The 18,608-nt window shown below is 39.3% G+C and overlaps 1 protein-coding gene across 1 annotated transcript in view; it reads right to left on the reverse strand.

Annotated features, from left to right (window-relative positions):
* CD109 (CD109 molecule) overlaps nucleotides 1–18,608 on the reverse strand; it is a 141,469-nt gene that overhangs the window by 27,930 nt on the left and 94,931 nt on the right. Inside the window, exons 18-23 of the mRNA XM_032153087.2 lie at nucleotides 18,197–18,338; nucleotides 17,135–17,252; nucleotides 15,481–15,594; nucleotides 13,494–13,712; nucleotides 12,337–12,481; nucleotides 7,782–7,958 (exon numbers count right to left, since the gene is read on the reverse strand). Coding sequence (XP_032008978.1) covers nucleotides 7,782–7,958; nucleotides 12,337–12,481; nucleotides 13,494–13,712; nucleotides 15,481–15,594; nucleotides 17,135–17,252; nucleotides 18,197–18,338 — 915 coding nt within the window. The remainder of the gene's footprint in view (nucleotides 1–7,781; nucleotides 7,959–12,336; nucleotides 12,482–13,493; nucleotides 13,713–15,480; nucleotides 15,595–17,134; nucleotides 17,253–18,196; nucleotides 18,339–18,608) is intronic.

The raw sequence follows: 18,608 nt of genomic DNA on the forward strand, positions 1-18,608 counted from the left end.
TATGCAGCTGTGAAAAAAAGAATGAGGAATCTCAGTCAACTGATGCAGAGTAATTTCCTGGATATACTGTTAAGTGAAAAAGGCAAAGTGTAAAGTAGTACATACAGATATACTATCTTCTGCGTAATAAAAAGGGGAAATGAGGTCAGGCGCCAAGGTTCACCTATTGCCAAGGTCCAGCACTTTGGGAGGCCAAGGTGAGTGGATCACTTGAGCCTAGGAGTTTCAGACCAGCCTGGGCAATATGACAAAAGCCTGTCTCTACAAAAATACAAAAAAAAAAAAAAAATTAGCATGGTGGCATATGCCTGTAGTCCCATCTGTTCAGGAGGCTGAAGTGGGAGAATCACCTGAGCCCAGTAAGTCAAGGCTGCAGGGAACCATGATTGTGCCACTGCACTCCAGCCTGGGCAAAGGGAGAGGCCCTGTCTTTAAAAAAAAAAAAAAATTGGGGGGAAATGAGAAAACATATATGTATATGTTTATTTTCGCAAAAGGAGAGAGAGAGAAAAGATAATCTAGAAACTAATGAAGTAGGTTACTGGTATATTTGTCCCCATATAAATCTCATGTTCAATTATAATCCTCAATGTTGGAGGTAAGGCCCAGTGGGAGGTGATTGGATCTTGGTGCTGTCCTTGAGATAGTGAGTGAGTTACTGCAAGATCTGGTCATTTAAAAGTGTGTGGCACCTCCCCACAACACTGTCTCTCTCGTCCTTGTTTTCACCATGTGATGTGCCTGCTCCCAGTTCACCTTCTGCCACAATTGTAAGCTTCCTGAGACCTTGCTAGAAGGAAATGCCGGCGCTATGCTTCCTGCACAGCCTGCAGAATCATGAGCCAATTAAACCTCTTTTCTTATAAATTACCCAGCCTCAGGTATTTCTTTATAGTAATGCAAGAACCGCCTGATACAGTTACCAACGAGGGGTAGGGAGAAAGAAAAGGGGAAGAAGAGACACTCTTTTGAATATACTTCTCAAAATAAGTTTGTCTTTTGGAAGCATGTTAATGTTCTACATGTTCAAAACATAAATAAAAGTGGAAAAAATTAAATGATGGGCATTATCACTACTCTAGTTCATTTTATCATGTTTTAGTTTTCACATAACCTTTAAAAATGCAGTATATTATCTCATTTTTCAGAGGCAGCCAGGGATCACAGAGAAGCAAAATAATTAGTGTTCACAAAAGAAATCAGCAAGAGAGTCCAGGACATTCTCCCTCAATTTTCAATTAAGGATTAAATTCTCCAGGTAGCCAGAGTTTAACTATGAACTCAACCTAAGAAAAAAGAGGAAAATGAAAGAAGAGAGGAGAAGGAGAGGAGAGGGAAGAAGAAAAAAGAAAATAGGTTTGAGGCCCTCAATCCCTACACAAAAGTTTGAGGTACTTTTGTGACAGAAGGACCAACCTCGAGGAGAGGACCATGTGCCTCCACACCCCCAGATCACATCAACAACAGCAGTTCCAAGTATGAGATATTGTGAAACTGTTCAGAGATGAGATCATGGAGATGAGATCAGTGCTTATGGAAATTACCCCTCAGGTGGCTGACCTCCAACATTCCCCATTAATATCAACAACTAGCACCATTCTTCCACTAGAGGCAGCCAGCCCAGAGAAGAGGCCACAGACGATCACCAGTTTTGCATGAATTTCTTGAGCTTAGATAACACTAAGAATCCAAACTACCAGCTCTGCTCCCATGGAAAAGTAAGGGAGAAATTCATAACCTAGAGAGAACTTGTATGTCTCCTTGTGGGAGTCTCCTGTGAGGTTTCCTTCCTCATCTTAAACCAGCATGCATCATTGTGGATCCCTCGACTGTTTGTCCTCCAAATCGTCCCACTGTATCAGGCCTAATTTCCATTCCATAAACAAAACAGGGCCAGGCACAGTGGCTCATGCCTATAATCCCAGCACTTTGGGAGGCCAAAGCGGGTGGATCACCTGAGGTCAGGAGTTTAAAACCAGCCTGGCTAATATGGCAAAGTCCCGTCTCTACTAAAAATACAAAAATTAGCCAGGTGTGGTGGCACACACCTGTAGTCCCAGCTACTCGGGAGGCTGAAGCAGGAGAATCGCTTGAACCTGGGAGGCAGAGGTTGCAGTGAGCCGAGATCGTGCCACTGTACTCCAGACTGGACGACAGAGCAAGACTCTATCTCAAAAAAAAGAAAAAAAAAAAACAGGACACTGATGACTCATCTATAATGTTTGTTTGTTAATACAACAACTCAGCCTTCCAGTGCAGTCATCTAAGTTGGAGACTGTGCATCACAATAGACGAGAAACGCAAAAACATAGCTCTCTCCAAAAGTTTATGAAGAAATAAGAGTATCACCTTTAAGTTAATCATGTTAGGAACAGCTCTTGAGTTTGAAAAGTAATCATATGCTCAGAACTTTCATAGACTTCTGAAAACTGAAACGCAGAAGAAGTCCAGAGGCTGTTAAGATAAAAACCCATGAGCCCTTCACAAAGGGCCAGATAAGACATCGTGTTCTGAGTTATGAATTTTCTTTGGGATAACCATGAATGTAAAATTTCAAAATTTATCGTAATAAAGATAAAAATACTGTTCACAAACAATGAAAAAGTAACATTCTAAACATAGTTTGACTTGATTTACCTCAAGAGTCAAAATGACATGTAAATAAAGGAAGTAAAGTCGGCTACTTGTGACTATTTCAAGAATTTTCTCTGGTAATAAGCTGATAAAAAAATTCTCTGTATTAAAAGAAATCATGATGAACTTGCTTACTTTCTACGACATGAAATGGAAAGTGAGAACATCACGGTTTTTTAAGCTATTTTTTAAGCTATAGCCACTAGCCATACTTGTGACCAATGGCAACATCTGAATTCTGAAGCCTTCTTTCTCTTATTTTTATTTCAATGGAGGAAATATAATGTTTTCAATTAGACTTGGTTTGAGTCTCACTTTAAAAAGCTGAACTGCAGGCACTGTGATTCAAATATCTGAGGAAAACAAATGGTTTAAATCTTCAATTAGCAGGCTCAGGATTTCCAGTCCTTATCAAAAACAGTTTTCATGTTATGGTTCCGTTTTCCTTTTTGACAGCAAAGACACTTCATTCAATGATGTAGCTGTTGTTTCGACCAACAAAATAATGGGTTAGGTTACAGAACTCCTGGGCCAAGCATGATTTAAGTAAAACAATGCGCCGTTCATAAATGACATTTAAATAATATAATCATGACTCACGCCGAAGCCACTTTAATTTCTTAAAAAACAAAAACAACTGCGGTATATTTAAAGGACTTTGGCAAATGTGATGGCAAAAGAAAAAAGAGAGTCTCTGAAATGAGACACTGATTTCGTAATGAAAAGTATTATACCAAGAAGCTTTTGTCCACTACTTTGAAATATAATTTAATTCAGCGTGTGAGATGATGCATTTTTGGGGAGCTCCACTGTGCTGACTTTCATCAGCCACTTCACCAGCTCAAAGAGTAGCACGTGGAAATCACTGGTCACATTTCTTAGCTGCTAAGAGAATGCCAAGGGCCAGGTCGACCCATTAGTGCCCAGAGATCATCATACTACACTGTGCGGGCGCTTCCGAGATCTTCGGACCCTATATCCACATTAGGATGATGGACCAAAAGTCCAAAAAAATTCATATTGGTAATAAGTTACTCTCCCATTCTGGATTTATTGAGATGCCCACATAGCTAAACAATGAAGGTCAAACATGGTCCCCGCTGTCACAGAGCTCCCCCTCTAAATGCAGGGACAGATGATGGACAGGATAATTTTAAATAATGTTAAGTGAGGAAATAAAATGGAGTAGTACAAATTAGAGTTACTAAGTGGTCAGGAAAGCCCACTCTGAGGCAAACATCAACTGAATGATGAAAAGGAGCAGCCATGGAAAGACCTAGGGGGAAAGCACGCCAGGAAAAGGAGGGGAAAGCATCATGACCCTGAAGCAGCATGGAGCTCATAGTGTTCCAGACACAGCCAGCTCCAGATGAGGCTAAGGAGGGAGGCCGAGCCAGGTCACCCAGGACCCTGTAGGCTGAAGCCGGGAGCCCACTGCAGGATCATAAGCAAGCAAGTGACAGGATCTTGACATCTTCAAAGATCCCTTTTACATTATATGCAGAATGTACTGAAGGGGAGGGAACACAGAAAAAGGCTACTCAGGAAGCCGTTGGAGTAGTCCAGTGAGCAATCATGCTTGAATGGAACAATCAGCAGTGGGATGGAGAGAAGTAGAAGAATTTCATATCAGTTTTTAGAGGGAGAATGGACAGGATTTATTCGCCGACATTAACCCCTAACTCCCTAGTTAGAGGCAACTAATGCTACTATAGCTGATATTCGTTGTGCACTTACTACGTGTTGAATAAAATGCTGACATATCTCACCGACTCCTCAAAACAACCCTACCAAGTGGGTTCTTTTATTATCCCTGTCTTCCAGGTAAAAAAACACCAAGCCTTGGAGAGACTAAGGACCTGGTCCAAGGTGGGAGCCAGGACTCAAGCTCAGGTCTGACTGCCTCCACAGCCAGTGCTATGCCCCTGATCTACTTCCTCCCAAGGGGAGACTCGCCTACTTTACAGCTGTAGCATTCAGCATTCTCAACACTTGAGAGGACTGCTTGGCATTTAGAGAATGATGCTTTTTTTGCACTCTGGCCACTGCACCTTCTAACAACCAACAGATGTGAGGAGGGATCTCAGGCAATCAGTAGAGACCCTCTCTGGGTTACTTTGAAAAACTACAGTTTGGCCACCTACCTGGCCAGCACTGACCTGAAGGACTAGCACTGCTTTGGGAAAACAACAGATACTGAGGATTTGGACCATTCATTTTGTAGGATGGCTGCTGATCCACAGCAAAAGTATCTAGGACACAGACTGAAATTATTTTTAAGGAATGAGTTTTCACTGCTTACATGTTTCGAGCTATGTAAAATTTATCCTATCTGTTTAAAGCATTAATACTTGATAAGCCAGAGTTACAGTTCATAAAGCATATATAAATATGGAGTTATGTGGCATTTTCTAAAATATTTTACCTTATTGTATTAAAATATCCCAAAGAATGTATGCCAAATTATAAAGCGCCAGTCTAATTCCTATGTAGTTTCTACTTCAAACCAGACAAACTAAATCTTGAATACAAATTGGAATCTTGTTTTCAAAAGGTACAAAGTTCAGTCAATGCAATCCCAAATAATTTTTACTTATCTCCTTAATTACAGCCATTATGCCAATGTGTAAAGATCTCATTTGTTTTTAGCATGGCACATAATATACCACAGAGACCACTTGGTACCACGTAAATTTAATTATAATAAAATTTGAAAAAGGTTATTCTTGTATATATATATTTAAAACATGACCAATCCACAAATGTGTATAAACAAGGATAATTTTACATGGGCAACTCTATACAGGAAATTCCAACTGCTGGATCTCTACAAATTTCCCAGAGAACCTAACCACCTGCCGCATTTCAGGGCCGGTCATAGTGTCTGCATGGTCTGGCCCTAATCTAAGGGAAAATATACCACTATGTCCTTCCCCACATCAGAACTCAGGCCACACTCAGCCCTGATTCTAAACGCTGGTCTCTGTTGGTTTGTGGTCTCATACACTGCATTGTTCCTGACCCGCAACCCGTTGACTCCCATTCAGCCTTTGTCTATGCCATCCTATCCCAGGGAGCTCTTCAGACACTGACTCCAGCTCATCTACTTAAACCCAACACCTTACAGCTTACTTCAGTCTAATCTGACACCCCATATTCTAACCTTTGGTGCCTCCTTCTCTACAGGACCCCATGTTCCTCCCTTACTATTTTATCAAAACCTCCAGTGAGACTTCTTACACGGTGGTGATACTCAAGCATCCTGTCCCGATTCCTGGTCCTTTCCATCACATCCCATTGCTTCTAAAAACCCGAGAACACTGCAAATCAGAATTATCCCATAGTGTTCTGAGGAACAAGGTGGACGGTGGAGCCAGACCACCATGGGTAAATTATTTAACCTCTCTGTACCTCAATTTCCTCATCTATAAAATGGAAATAATAATAGTACACCTGCTCCTAGAGTTCTTGTGAGAATTAAATGAAACATGCATAAAACATTTAAACAGATTTAGTTGCTATTACTGTCATTACATAGAATTAGTTTAGAATAAAAAGGTCTCTAGGCCGGGCGCAGTGGCTCACGCTTGTAATCCCAGCACTTTGGTAGGCCGAGGTGGGTGGATCACAAGGTCAGGAAATCGAGACCACGGTGAAACCCCGACTCTACTAAAAAATACAAAAAATTAGCCGGGCGTGGTGGCGGGCGCCTGTAGTCCCAGCTACTCGGAGAGGCTGAGGCAGGAGAATGGCGTGAACCCAGGAGGCGGAGCTTGCAGTGAGCCGAGATCGCGCCACTGCACTCCAGCCTGGGCGACAGAGCGAGACTCTGTCTCAAAAAAAAAAAAAAAAAAAAAAAATAGAATAAAAAGGTCTCTACACAATAAGGGAACCTGGAAGAAAAGCTCACCTTACAATGGTGTCTTTACTGAGTTTTCTAATTCTTCTGTGGAGAAATTAGCAATCAATTAATAGCTTGCCTCTACTTTTCATTTAATCCATTTGTTATAAAACAACAAAAACTAAAAAAATTAGGAGTTGGAAAGCATTGAACTATATTTTTCTTAGATTATAGTGAATCCTCATTTTTAATCAGTTTGTGTGAGCCCTTCTAATCCTCATGAATTTGATGGACAGGATATATCATACAAATTGTGCAGAGAGGAAAAACTCAGCCACAGAGAGTTTGTGCTAGAGGTCCGCTAATAAGGAAACATAAAACTGAGACTGTAACTTTTGGTTAGCTTTTGGAGTATTTCAGACAATCAAATTTACTTTACTATTAACATCAAACGTGTCTCACATCTCTTTGTTTCCTCCTAGGTATGGATGTCAAGAGCGTAGGCTCAGAGTCCAAATCCCAGCTCTATATATGACCTTGGGCAAGTTAGCTAACTTTTCCGCACCTCAGCTTCCTCATCTGCAAAAAACAGGATCGTGCTAATACTAATGGTGAGGCTTCAATGAGGTATGAGATGTAAAGTGTTTAGAACACTGCCTGCCACACAGTACACACTCAACTCACGTTAGCTGCTGTTATTAACAAGTTGCCAAAACAAAGGATCTGGTGCCCGTGAACGGTTTCCACCTTTCAAGGTGTCAAGATACAGTCTTCACTAGCATGACATTTCCTCAGGGTCCAGCAGGTCCTCCTCATCATTTTAAATGCACTGAGAAGGTCCCCACCACACGGCACTGCGTCTGTTTACATACAAACCATCTTCTCCACTGAGCAGCGAATTCCTTAAGAAGAGAGGCCCTGGCTCCCTCTGTTTTCTTGGCACGAGAACTGATCCTGGCACTAAGAAACACTCCACAAATGTGTAATAAAATGAATGAGTATTCCTCTAGATTTTTAAGGAGTTTTAAATTTCAGATTCCTTAGCATAATACAAGCCCCCCCACCCCAGAAACTAACTCTTAAGCCGTTACTAACAAACATCTTAGCAGCAGTGAGTGAATAGTTAGCTAAAGGAAGAATAGTAACAGCTTTCCACTGTTTGCACTTCCTGCACATGTCAACGCCGTGTAGCCCATCACTTACCTAAGACAAAATCCATCTATTTTGAAATATGGTCTAGAATGAACCCTACCTGACAAAAACAAATTTTTTTCTACGCACAAATGTAAGTCTCTAAAATGCTTACCTTGCCTCATAAATGAAAGAGCTTTTTCTTTCAAATTATCTGTCAGTTGTTTCTTTTTAGTCAGATAATCCAAAATGTAAATATTTGGAGCAAAATTTATCATGTTCTGTTCACCACAGCCATAAGGCATCCGAATCAGTGAGGCTAAGCCATTGATGGAAGGACCAAGAGCATCTCCTGGAAGCACAAGACATGCAATTCATTCAGTAAATACTCAGTAACAACTACCTGCTGGTGGCAAAGAGACTTCCGCTGAGTACAGAAGGCCTCTGTCATTGAAGCAATATGATTATTCCACTGCTTGGAACAGAGTTGAAACTTTACATCAAGCTTTTAGGAAGACTGGTCAAAAAAATAACAATGCTCTGGTACTGAACTTGTAGGTCGTGTGATAAAAGAGGACATTTTTAGCTCAGTTAAGTATATGGCATAAATTAGGCAAAAAATAATTTTTAAGAAAATCTTTTAAAAAATGTACAGAATTGATCAGTAATACATCATCACTCATACAGGCAAGAAACATTTTATTAGTAGTATTCTTCACGCAAACAAAATTTTATTCTTATTTCTTACTAATACACCACAAGCACTTGAGAAATAAATTTTTAAAAAAATAATGAGGATTGTGGTGTTTTCCAATGTGTTCTATTTAGCAACAACAAATATAAGTATTTCAATTAATCTCTGGATCAAAAGGATTCGGAAAAGGATTCAAAGTTAGTAATCTAAAATTAAACAAAACACATGCTTTAAAAACCCTCTACCCACATCCTAACACCACAAGTCAGGGAAAGTAGTAAAAATTCAGAAATATGAAGGCTGAATTGTAATTTTGGCCCTGCCATTGTTAAGCTGTATAGATAAGAGTATCTTTCTATGTAGTTTATTTTGAAAACTTATACCAAGCCAAGTCCAAATACCTAGTGAAAATGTGATCCTAAAAAATGAATATGAAAAAAAGGGAAAAGAACCTGTTTCATATGAATAGACTGAAGCTGTGCCAGTATAGCTTAAATTTTAGATGTGAACACAAAGAAAAACATAGAGGTTATATTATTACCACTGCAGGCTATGTGTTTAATATTCAAAGTGAACATAGACTATCAAAGTTCAAAGAAGCAAGCTAAAATTCGTACATTGTGGGATACAAAATAGGTCTTTAAAACAACATGTGGAGATAAAACTTGAAAATCCATTCTTTACATCAAGCATAAAAATTAAGCCTCGGGGTATTTCCATGACCACAGACAGAATCGTTCCTATGTAAGGAGTGATGGTACACATTTAAAAAGCCAGGCTCCTTCCCTCTGTGTCTATGTGCGCATGTGTGCATGTGTGTGTGTGTGTGTGTGTGTGTGTGTGTGTGTGTGTGTGTGTGTATCTGTAGTGCATCTCCCAGCATCCCAACACTGTGGGAGATGCTTAAGCAGAATTTATTCCCCTAAATAGAGAGCTTATGTAATTCCTTTTAAGAATTGGCCAGGCACAGTGGTGCATGCCTGTAGTCCCAGTTATGCAAGGGGCTGACGCAGGAGGACTACATGAGCTCAGAAGTTCAAGTCCAGCCTGGGGCAAACATAGCTAAACTCTGTCTCTTCTGGGGCAAACATAGCTAAACTCTGTCTCTTCCAAAAAAAAATTATATATATATACGTATATATATATGTGTGTGTGTATATATATATATATATATATATACACATATATATGTACACGTATATATGTGTGTATATATATATATACACGTATATATATATATATGTATGCCTCCCAATAAAGTCCTCTGCCTATGGATTTGTTGTTTGGGTTATAATAAAAAAGCATTACACCTGCCAGTGAAATATAAAAGAACTGTAAAAAAGTGTTTTAGGTCCTAACACCTTAAAGACCTAACAAACTATTAGATGTCATTAATTAAAATGTTTTCTTCAGTTATTTGTAAAGCACAACTATATAAACAAACCATTTGTGAGGGTTAATTTTGGGTGTCAACTTAAATGAGCCGAGGGGTGCCTAGATTAAGCATTGTTTCTGAGTGTCTGTGAGGGTGTTTCTAGACGACATTAGCATTTGAATTGGTGGACTGGGTCCAGCAGATTGTCCTCCCCAGTGTGTGTGGGCACCATCCAATCCACTGAGAGCCTGAATAGACAAAAGCTTGAGAAAGGAGGAATTCACCCTTTTTTTCCTGCCTCACTACTTGAGCTGAGACATCTCATCTCATCTTCTCCTAGGACTGGGATTTACATCATCAGCTCCTCTGGTTCACAAGCCTTTGGACTCAGAGTAAGTATAATACCAGCCTTCCTGGGTCTCCAGCTTGCAAAAGCAGATCATGGGACTTCTCAGCCTTCATAATTGCATGAGCCAATTCCTCATAATAAACCTCCTTTTATATATAAGTATCTCCTATTGGTTCTGTTTCTCTGGAGCACCCTGACTAATAACACCACCTGTGTAGACACTATGTTTAATTAAAAAGTAATTTGAGGCTGGGCACAATGGCTCATGCCTGTAATCCCAGCACTTTGGGAGGCTGAGGCGGGTGGATCACCTGAGGGGAGGGGTTTGAGACCAGCCTGGCCAACATGGTGAAATCCCGTCTCTAATGAAAATACAAAAAATTAGCCGGGCATGGTGGCACACACCTGTAGTCCCAGCTTCGTGGGAGGCCAAGGTATAAGAATTGCTTAAACCCAGGAGGCAGTGGTTGCAGTGAACTGAGATCACACCACTGAACTCCAGCCTGGGCTACAGAGAAAGACTCCATCTCAAAAAAAAAAAGTACTTTTAGCATGGTAAATGTAGTTAATAACAAGAGTACTGTACATTTCCAAATTGCTAAGAAAAGCCGAGCACCATGGCTCACACCTGTAATCCCAGCACTTTGGGTCAGGGGTTCGAGACCAGCCTGGCCAACACTGCAAAAGCCCATCTCTACTAAAACTACAAAAACTAGCTGGGCGTGGTGGCACACGCCCGTAATTCCAGCTACTCAGGAGGCTGAGGCAGGAGACTCGCTTGAACCCCAATAGGCAGAGGTTGCAGTCAGCCAAGATCCTGCCACTGCACTCTAGCCTGGGAGACAGAGCAAGACTCCATCAAAAAAAAAAAAAAAAAAAAAAAAAGGCTGGGCGTGGTGGCTCACATCTGTAATCCCAGCACTTTGGGAGGCAGAGGCGGGCAGATCATGAGGTCAGGAGATGGAGACCATCCTGGCTAACATGTTGAAACCCCGTCTCTGCTAAGAAATACAAAAAAAAAAATTAGCCAGGCATGGTGGCAGGTGCCTGTAGTCCCAACTACCGGGAGGCTGAGGCAGGAGAATGGTGTGAACCTGGGAGGCGGAGCTTGCAGTGAGCCGAGTTCGCGCCACTGCACTCCAGCCTGGGCGACAGAGCAAGACTCCGCCTCAAAAAAAAAATGCTCAGAGAGCAAATTTCAAATGTTCTTCCCACAAAAAAAACAGTTAAGTATTTGAGGTGATGACTACATCAACCAGCTTGATTTAGTAATTCTACATTGCATTCATAAGCAATTTGTATCCCATAAATTTATACAATTATAAATTTCCAATTTTTGAAAAGTACTATTATGTTATGGAAAGTGACTAGGAGAGGTGACTGAAGTCAGTGAGTAACTTCCTACTGTAAAGGTTACACATATCCTGCACAGAGAACTGCTCTAGGGAGTAGTACTCAACCTTTGCTTATCACAGTCACTTATGAAAGTTTTTTAAGATATACATGACCAAGCCATAGCCCAAGCGATTCTGACTTAGTAGGTTTAGAGTAGAATCCAGACGTTTCTGTATTTACAGAGCTCCTTAGAAGATTCTGATATTCACCAGTGGTGGAGAGCCACAGAAGCCAGAAGCTCTGCTCTTAGGAATGACCCCTCCCTCCAGCCATGGTATAGTGAGGTCTTGCTACTCAAAGTGTGGTCTACAAGCCAAAGTATCACGAACACCTAGGAGCTTGTTAGAAAAGAAGATTCCCAGGCCCCCCTCCAGACCTACTAAACCAGCATTTGCTTTTAAACAAGACTCCCAGGTGATTCTTATACACACTGAAGACTGAGAACTGTTTTAGGATACATAATTTGCTAGCCTTCACATTATAATCAGTTGTTGGGCCCAATTAAAAACTTTTGCCAGCCGGGCGTGGTGGCTCACGCTTGTAATCTCAGCACTTTGGGAGGCCGAGGTGGGCAGATCACGAGGTCAGGAGATCGAGACCACGGTGAAACCCCGTCTCTACTAAAAATACAAAAAATTAGCCGGGCGTGGTGGCGGGCGCCTGTAGTCCCAGCTACTCGGAGAGGCTGAGGCAGGAGAATGGCGTGAACCCGGGAGGCAGAGCTTGCAGTGAGCCGAGATTGCGCCACTGCACTCCAGCCTGGGCGACAGAGCCAGACTCCGTCTCAAAAAAAAAAAAAAAACTTTTGCCATCTCTTCTTATTAGGACTCAATAAGAAAATACATCTATAATTACGGGAACAACATATATGATCATATACAATTAAACCAATAGATGGTGATATACTCTATTCTTACCAATTGCAGTGATCTGAACTCTTTCACTGCCAGTCACTGTATTAGAAGGAAATGAGAAACTCAAAGTTTTCAGGGTACTCTGTAGCCTGTTGTCAGTCAAGTCTAATAAGATGGATTGTGAATATGATTTTTCTATTCCTTCAGCCTGTTGAAAAAAACGAACACAATTAACATGGTCTCTACTCACATATTTACAGAGAACTATACGCAGATATGAACACAAACATCTGACCTGTTGTGTCTGAGGTTTGTGTACGGCTAAATAAGCACCTATCATTTCTTCTTTTGTTTTCTTTAAATTAGATATTTTATTTAAACAAGTAATACATTCATTTCACAGAATGAGCTTTTATTGTTAGTTTGTATTACAACAAATTACCACAACTTTGATTAATTTTTCCTTTTAGATTTTCTTAGTGCAGTACCCTTCATTAACGGAAACGTGTTTTTCACAGGATTTACACTTAATAGGCACCATTTCCATGGAACTGAATTAAATCTGATGACACAGTGCCTACCATTTTGTTATTCTTACTTCAAATCTGTTAGTAAGTTCTAGTTAAATTAGATAAGGCATCTCATGGACTGGCCTTGAAAATGACAAAGAAGAAGATGAAAACGTAAGGAAAAAAACCCTTTGAGGTAGTTCCGATTATTATCCAAAGAGGGGGAGATTAAATGCCTTGTTCAAAATCACACTTGGCAGAGCTGAGATTCAAACACAGAGTTGCCTCACCCCAGAATACAGGTGTTTATCCACTATGCTCATTATCTTTCTGTCTAGAATGTCTTCTCTGAAAAAAATCTACAAAATCTCTTTTACCTTCACTGAAAAATTCCAAAATTCCAAATCTACAAATCGACTTGACCGTGTTTTCATAGGGTCCCAACGTAACACAGTCTGTAGATGTAAATGACTGCAAAAGAGACGTTAGTCTTTATAGTCACATTCCTGACTAAATGCAAAGAGGAAATTGGCAATTATTTCCAAATGATTTATTTTTACATACAGATAAGAAAGTGATTAGGCATTACCAGAAGGGTAAAAAAGATGACCTACTAGATATGCCAAAAAATTTAACCAAGAGAAAAAAATCTTCTGCTTCCTTTTTAATTACGTATTTCCATTTCATTTCTTTCAGACATCAAATATTCACCTTTACTAAAATCATCTGGGTGATAGCATCAGAAGCAGTGGGTGAAAGAGCTGTGACTGTGATAGGAATTTCTCCCAGATGTGTTGGCCTGATGGGAAAAAGAACAGTTGCCCCATCCTCACTGGGAACCAGAATGGTCTGCTGGTGGCCTGTGGCATTTATTTCACTTGAAGTCATTAGAATATCAAATTTGTCACTTTTCTCAATGATTACCTTAACCTGAAAGAAAAAAATAAATCAAAGCTTTTGTATAATAAATGCTCTTCAGTAAAGTGCTCTTTTATCACCAATTTAAGTACTGTCAAATCTGTGAGGCTCAAGACTAGAGAAAAGATGAGACAAAGATTCGACCAAGGAGAGTATCAAAGAGTATCAGGAAAAACTTCATTTCTTTTCTATGCTTTCCCCTCAACCTCAAGATACATGGGGAAAGGGCACTTTTCAGCCCCATTTCTAGTCCTCCCACTAACATTAAATTATCTCACTATCTGAAGCCATTAGATGGTAAGGATGTGCACAGAAAGGCTATTTCATATATTGATATTACTACCAGCTTGATTTAACTATGTCATCCTAAAACATACTGGTCTCATTAGAAAAATTTGAAGAAAACAGCATGAACTGTTATTGAATTTATTGAAGTCTCTGTAAAAAAATTATTCCAAGGAAAGTACAACTCAGATTATTAGTCCTGAAGCATATCTTGGTTGTAAACTTTTGTAAATTATCCCAAAGTTACAAGTCTCATCAATAATAGCATTTCTCTAGGCCTTACATTTTATGAATTATTTTCCTGTTGATTTTTTCATCTGCTTCTCAGAGTATCTTTTGTGGGTATAATAATTATCATTTCCAGTTTACAGATGAGGAAACTACAATTAAGTCATTTGCTGGTAAGTGGTAGATTAAACATTGAATCCAGGCCTTTAGACTCTAGATCTTTTGCTTGTTACACGGTACCATGATGACTGGGTTAAAAAGTAAAATCAAAAAATAAAAAAAATTTACTTTCCACTTTGTCAGCCAAATATGCCAATAAACAGCTTAAAAAATTAAAATTTAAATTAAAAAATTATATATAAAGTGCCTAAAGATATTATGTCATTTTCATGCATGTAATAAAGTTAATTACTATCCCTACTTATTCTGGGGAAAGAAAAATCAGTCACTTGGTTAATATACTGTGGGCACAACACGAACAGTGAACCTAATTCCTGCCTCCCAGGGAAGTGACTAGCTAAGGAGATACAAGGTATGTGAATCCAATAGCGAATCCTTGAAAACATAAACATGGGGGCTACAAACATAACAGCATGGCAGCCGGGCGCAGTGGCTCATGCCTGTAATGCCAGCACTTTGGGAGGCCAAGGCAGGCAGATCACTTGAGGCCAGGAGTTCAAGACCCGCCTGGCCAACACGGCAAAACTCTGTCTCTATGAAAAACACAAAAATTAGTTGGGCGTGGTGGTGCACCCTTGTAATCCCAGCTACTCGGAGGCTGAGGCAGGAGAATCACTTGAACCTGGGAGGCGGAAGTTGCAGTGAGCCGAGATCACGCCACTGCACTCCAGCCTGGGCAACAGAGCAAGACCATGTCTCAAAAAAAAAAAAAAAAAAAAAAAACTGCAGTGGGCACAGAGTGGCAGTGAGAAGTGGCCACACATTCTAGATGTGGGGAAAACCAGGGGAAAATGCAGGGAGGCAGGAAAGAGAAAGGCATGCTTCAGAGACAATAAGGAACTTACATGGCAAAAGTGGAAAACCTATGCTGAAAATTCAAGGAGGTAATGTGTAGACATGCTAATGATATCCTTAGACATTAATTAGCAGAAGAAATCACTGACAACACATGTCTATTTTCAGCCTCCCAGAAATGTATAAAGTGCTTAGAATCCCAAACGCCCAGGTACTACACAACCTAATCCCTTCATGCTACCTCCATTTTCTCCTGTAGTGTAAATGATCAACAAAAGCTTGAATATATTACCTCAGTGGCATCTTTCAAATAATTGAATATAGTTATTTCCAAAGCAAATTCTTCACCTCTGATAACAGAGTAGGGAAGATTCAAAAAAATGAAAAATGGTTGGAAGGCTTGCAGCTGGAAAGAACACGATGAGTACATATTTTTATTCAGGTCAAAATTCTTCACATTTTATGCAATTAAATGCAATCTTTATAAAACCTGTGAAGCTTTTAACTTCAGCTAGAAATGTCAACTTGCTATCAACAGAAAGCAAACAGCAACTTATCACAAATGAATGATGGCAAATTGACTTGATTTATGTTACTTAACATAATAATCACTATACTTTATTAAGTGCCTTATAGCAACCAAGCACTTCATATAAATTATTTTGTTTGGTTATTACAACCCCATAAGGTTACTGTTAGTCTCCTATTTTATAGAAAAGAAAATTAAATTTTAGAGATTTTTGTAACTAGTACAAATTCATATTGCTGGCAAGTAGAGGAGCCAGAACTAGAACCCAGCCTGTCTAATCCCAAAGCAATTTGCTCTTCTTTCATGCTGTATTGACTCCACCAATCTGTTTTAAAAGCACTGCCAAATCCAACAGCCCCTATTCTAGTGTGGGACATCTGAATACATGTGCTTCCTGACTAAATTTAAATTTAAAGAAATTGGAAATTATTTCTAAAATATATATAGATTTATTTTTACACACAGATGAGAAAATGTGTGGGACATCTGAATACATGTGCTTCCTCTTCAGTGATCCAATTCTGATATTGTTGGCCAAGTCCTACAGAAAAGGCCAAGCCCCACCCCTGCAACTAAACCTAAACCTGGATTAGTTTAGGCCAGTGGTTTTGCTGGCAGCAGCAACTCCCTCTAGAGTTTATCTGCACATTTGTGAAGGTGTCTTAGATTGTCACCATGACTCGAAGGTGCTATAGGTAGTTAGTGGGTGACAGTCTGCAACACTCAGGATAGCCTCAGACAATGAAAAATTGCCCCATGTTCCTAATGATTCTTGAATGTCCCTTCAGACATTCATGTTGCTGAATTGTCTGTTTATAATGGCCTGAGCTTACAATCTAATTCCAATTTCTATATAAACCCAAAGCATTTTTCAATATACACTGAATTTTTCATGAATACAATTATTTTGTAAATCGAAATTACATTTCAATTTCAAATGAGACAATTCAGGCCCCTCATGGTCATTATATTCCTCCTGCCAGTGACTGGCTTAGGAAACAATATATAATGCAATGTGACCAAAAGACATGATGGAATATTGGCTAGGGAACATCTCGAGAAGTTCTGTTCATTCTTGAAGAGGACAAATAGAAAGACTCACTCTCTCTCTCCTCTCCTCTTTCTCTCTCTTTTTCTTTCTCTCTCTTCTGGCCTTTGGAGATGGTTAGTTCAGGTCAATAATAAACTTTTCTACCCAAATCTTAATATGGATTTCGCACATTTAGCAGTTTATATAGCTATATATAGCTCACATTCTTAAATATAAAACAGATAAAAACCAAAAGACAAAGCCAAGGAATCTCTAAACTGTGATAAACATTATAAGCAGTCATTTAAAAAAAAAGGCATTGAGGAGCTGATGCTCTATTAGCTTAATGTCACCGTAACACTGACAAGCAGCTCTTTAATACAATACCTCCACTGGAGTAGTTGTTAGTCCAAGACCCAGGTCCTCAGAGATCACAAAACCAGTAGCCACCCAAGAAGTGATAGAATCAGGTACAGTTACTTCAAATTCTTGGTAAATCCTGGAACTGAAGTCAAGATAATAAACATAAACATCACAAAACCAAGAACTGATACATTTTGAAATAAGCCAAAATAATCTAAACTATTTTTGGAAGAATTTCCATTTTTCCTATTGTTTACATATCTGAATTTAAAGGTTTAAGTATAAAACAGTATATCCCAACTTTTCAAAGAATAGGTCATCATAAGGTCATAACACTGCATATTGATCCATATTCTAATAAAATCTTCCTGCAAAATTTACATCTTCAGAATAAACATTATTTTTTCACAAATTTTTTATAGATAATAAATACATATTTTCGAACTTAACTCCAATTTTTTCTCTAAATTTGCAGAAGTTTTTCTCTGTATTCCTGTCAATGCTGTTATTTGTTTCCTTGAGATTTCATTCATGTGTTAACTCAAGTATCTTTAAACAGCTGACTATAAAATACTATGTGGATTTCATGATTTACCTGCTTACTTATCAGGCCAGCTAGTACGGGGTTTATCAGCCAAGCTGAATTCCTTCCACCACCCATGCCCCTTCTCCCTGTGACTCCTGGGAATGCTTTGTGAGGAGCAGGGTTCAATTAGCGGCACTGCCAGGGGTCGCAGGAGGTAATCATGAGTGCTTCCCATCCTGTGACAACAAATGTACTCCCAGCAATTTTTCTTCAACAAGAATCATGAGACTTCAAGGAAGTCAAAATCACCCTTCAGTTAAAAAAAAAAAAAAAAAAAGGCCTACCTTCTCATTGATGAGACCTTCCTGCCATAATTTATGTGTGGCTTTATCAAAAACTGTATTTAGATTCAATAAATATCATTTCCTAAAAAATCCTTTTGGTCTACTTAGTTCTTAGTTACACTATGTTTGTACTTAAACATTAGAAAGTGGGCAAAACTTATTTAAAACAAACACTAAACAAAATATGTACGGGCAAAGAACTTTATAAATTTTTACCCCATGTTGGTGTCTAGCCAAATCCAAGTCTCTGGAAAATGCTTTCGGACATGTGGACTGCTACCCAAAGAAAAGTCATGAATATCTACGGTATGTCCTTCATTTTCCTCCATAAACCTCTCAGCATATTCTGCATTGTCATCTATAAATAAACATTGACAGTAGTTAGAAAAACAGTCACTGGAGAGAATGAATTGTAAACTCCACATACAGAATGAATGTCGATCACTTGAGGTGTCCAGAGACATAAAGTGCCAGTGAGAGTATCAGGTTCCTTCTATTACAGTGAAAAGGTAGAAGAAGGTTTTCAGAAAAGGTAAAGGATACAGTAAGTATTACTGGCAATAGAATGGGTATTACAGTGGGCATCAAGAAGGATTCAATATGTAAAAAAGAACAAAGATGGGTAAAA

This window comes from Hylobates moloch, unplaced genomic scaffold, assembly GCF_009828535.3.
Source record: "Hylobates moloch isolate HMO894 unplaced genomic scaffold, HMol_V3 SCAFFOLD_2, whole genome shotgun sequence".
Classification (NCBI taxonomy): Eukaryota; Metazoa; Chordata; class Mammalia; order Primates; family Hylobatidae; genus Hylobates; species Hylobates moloch.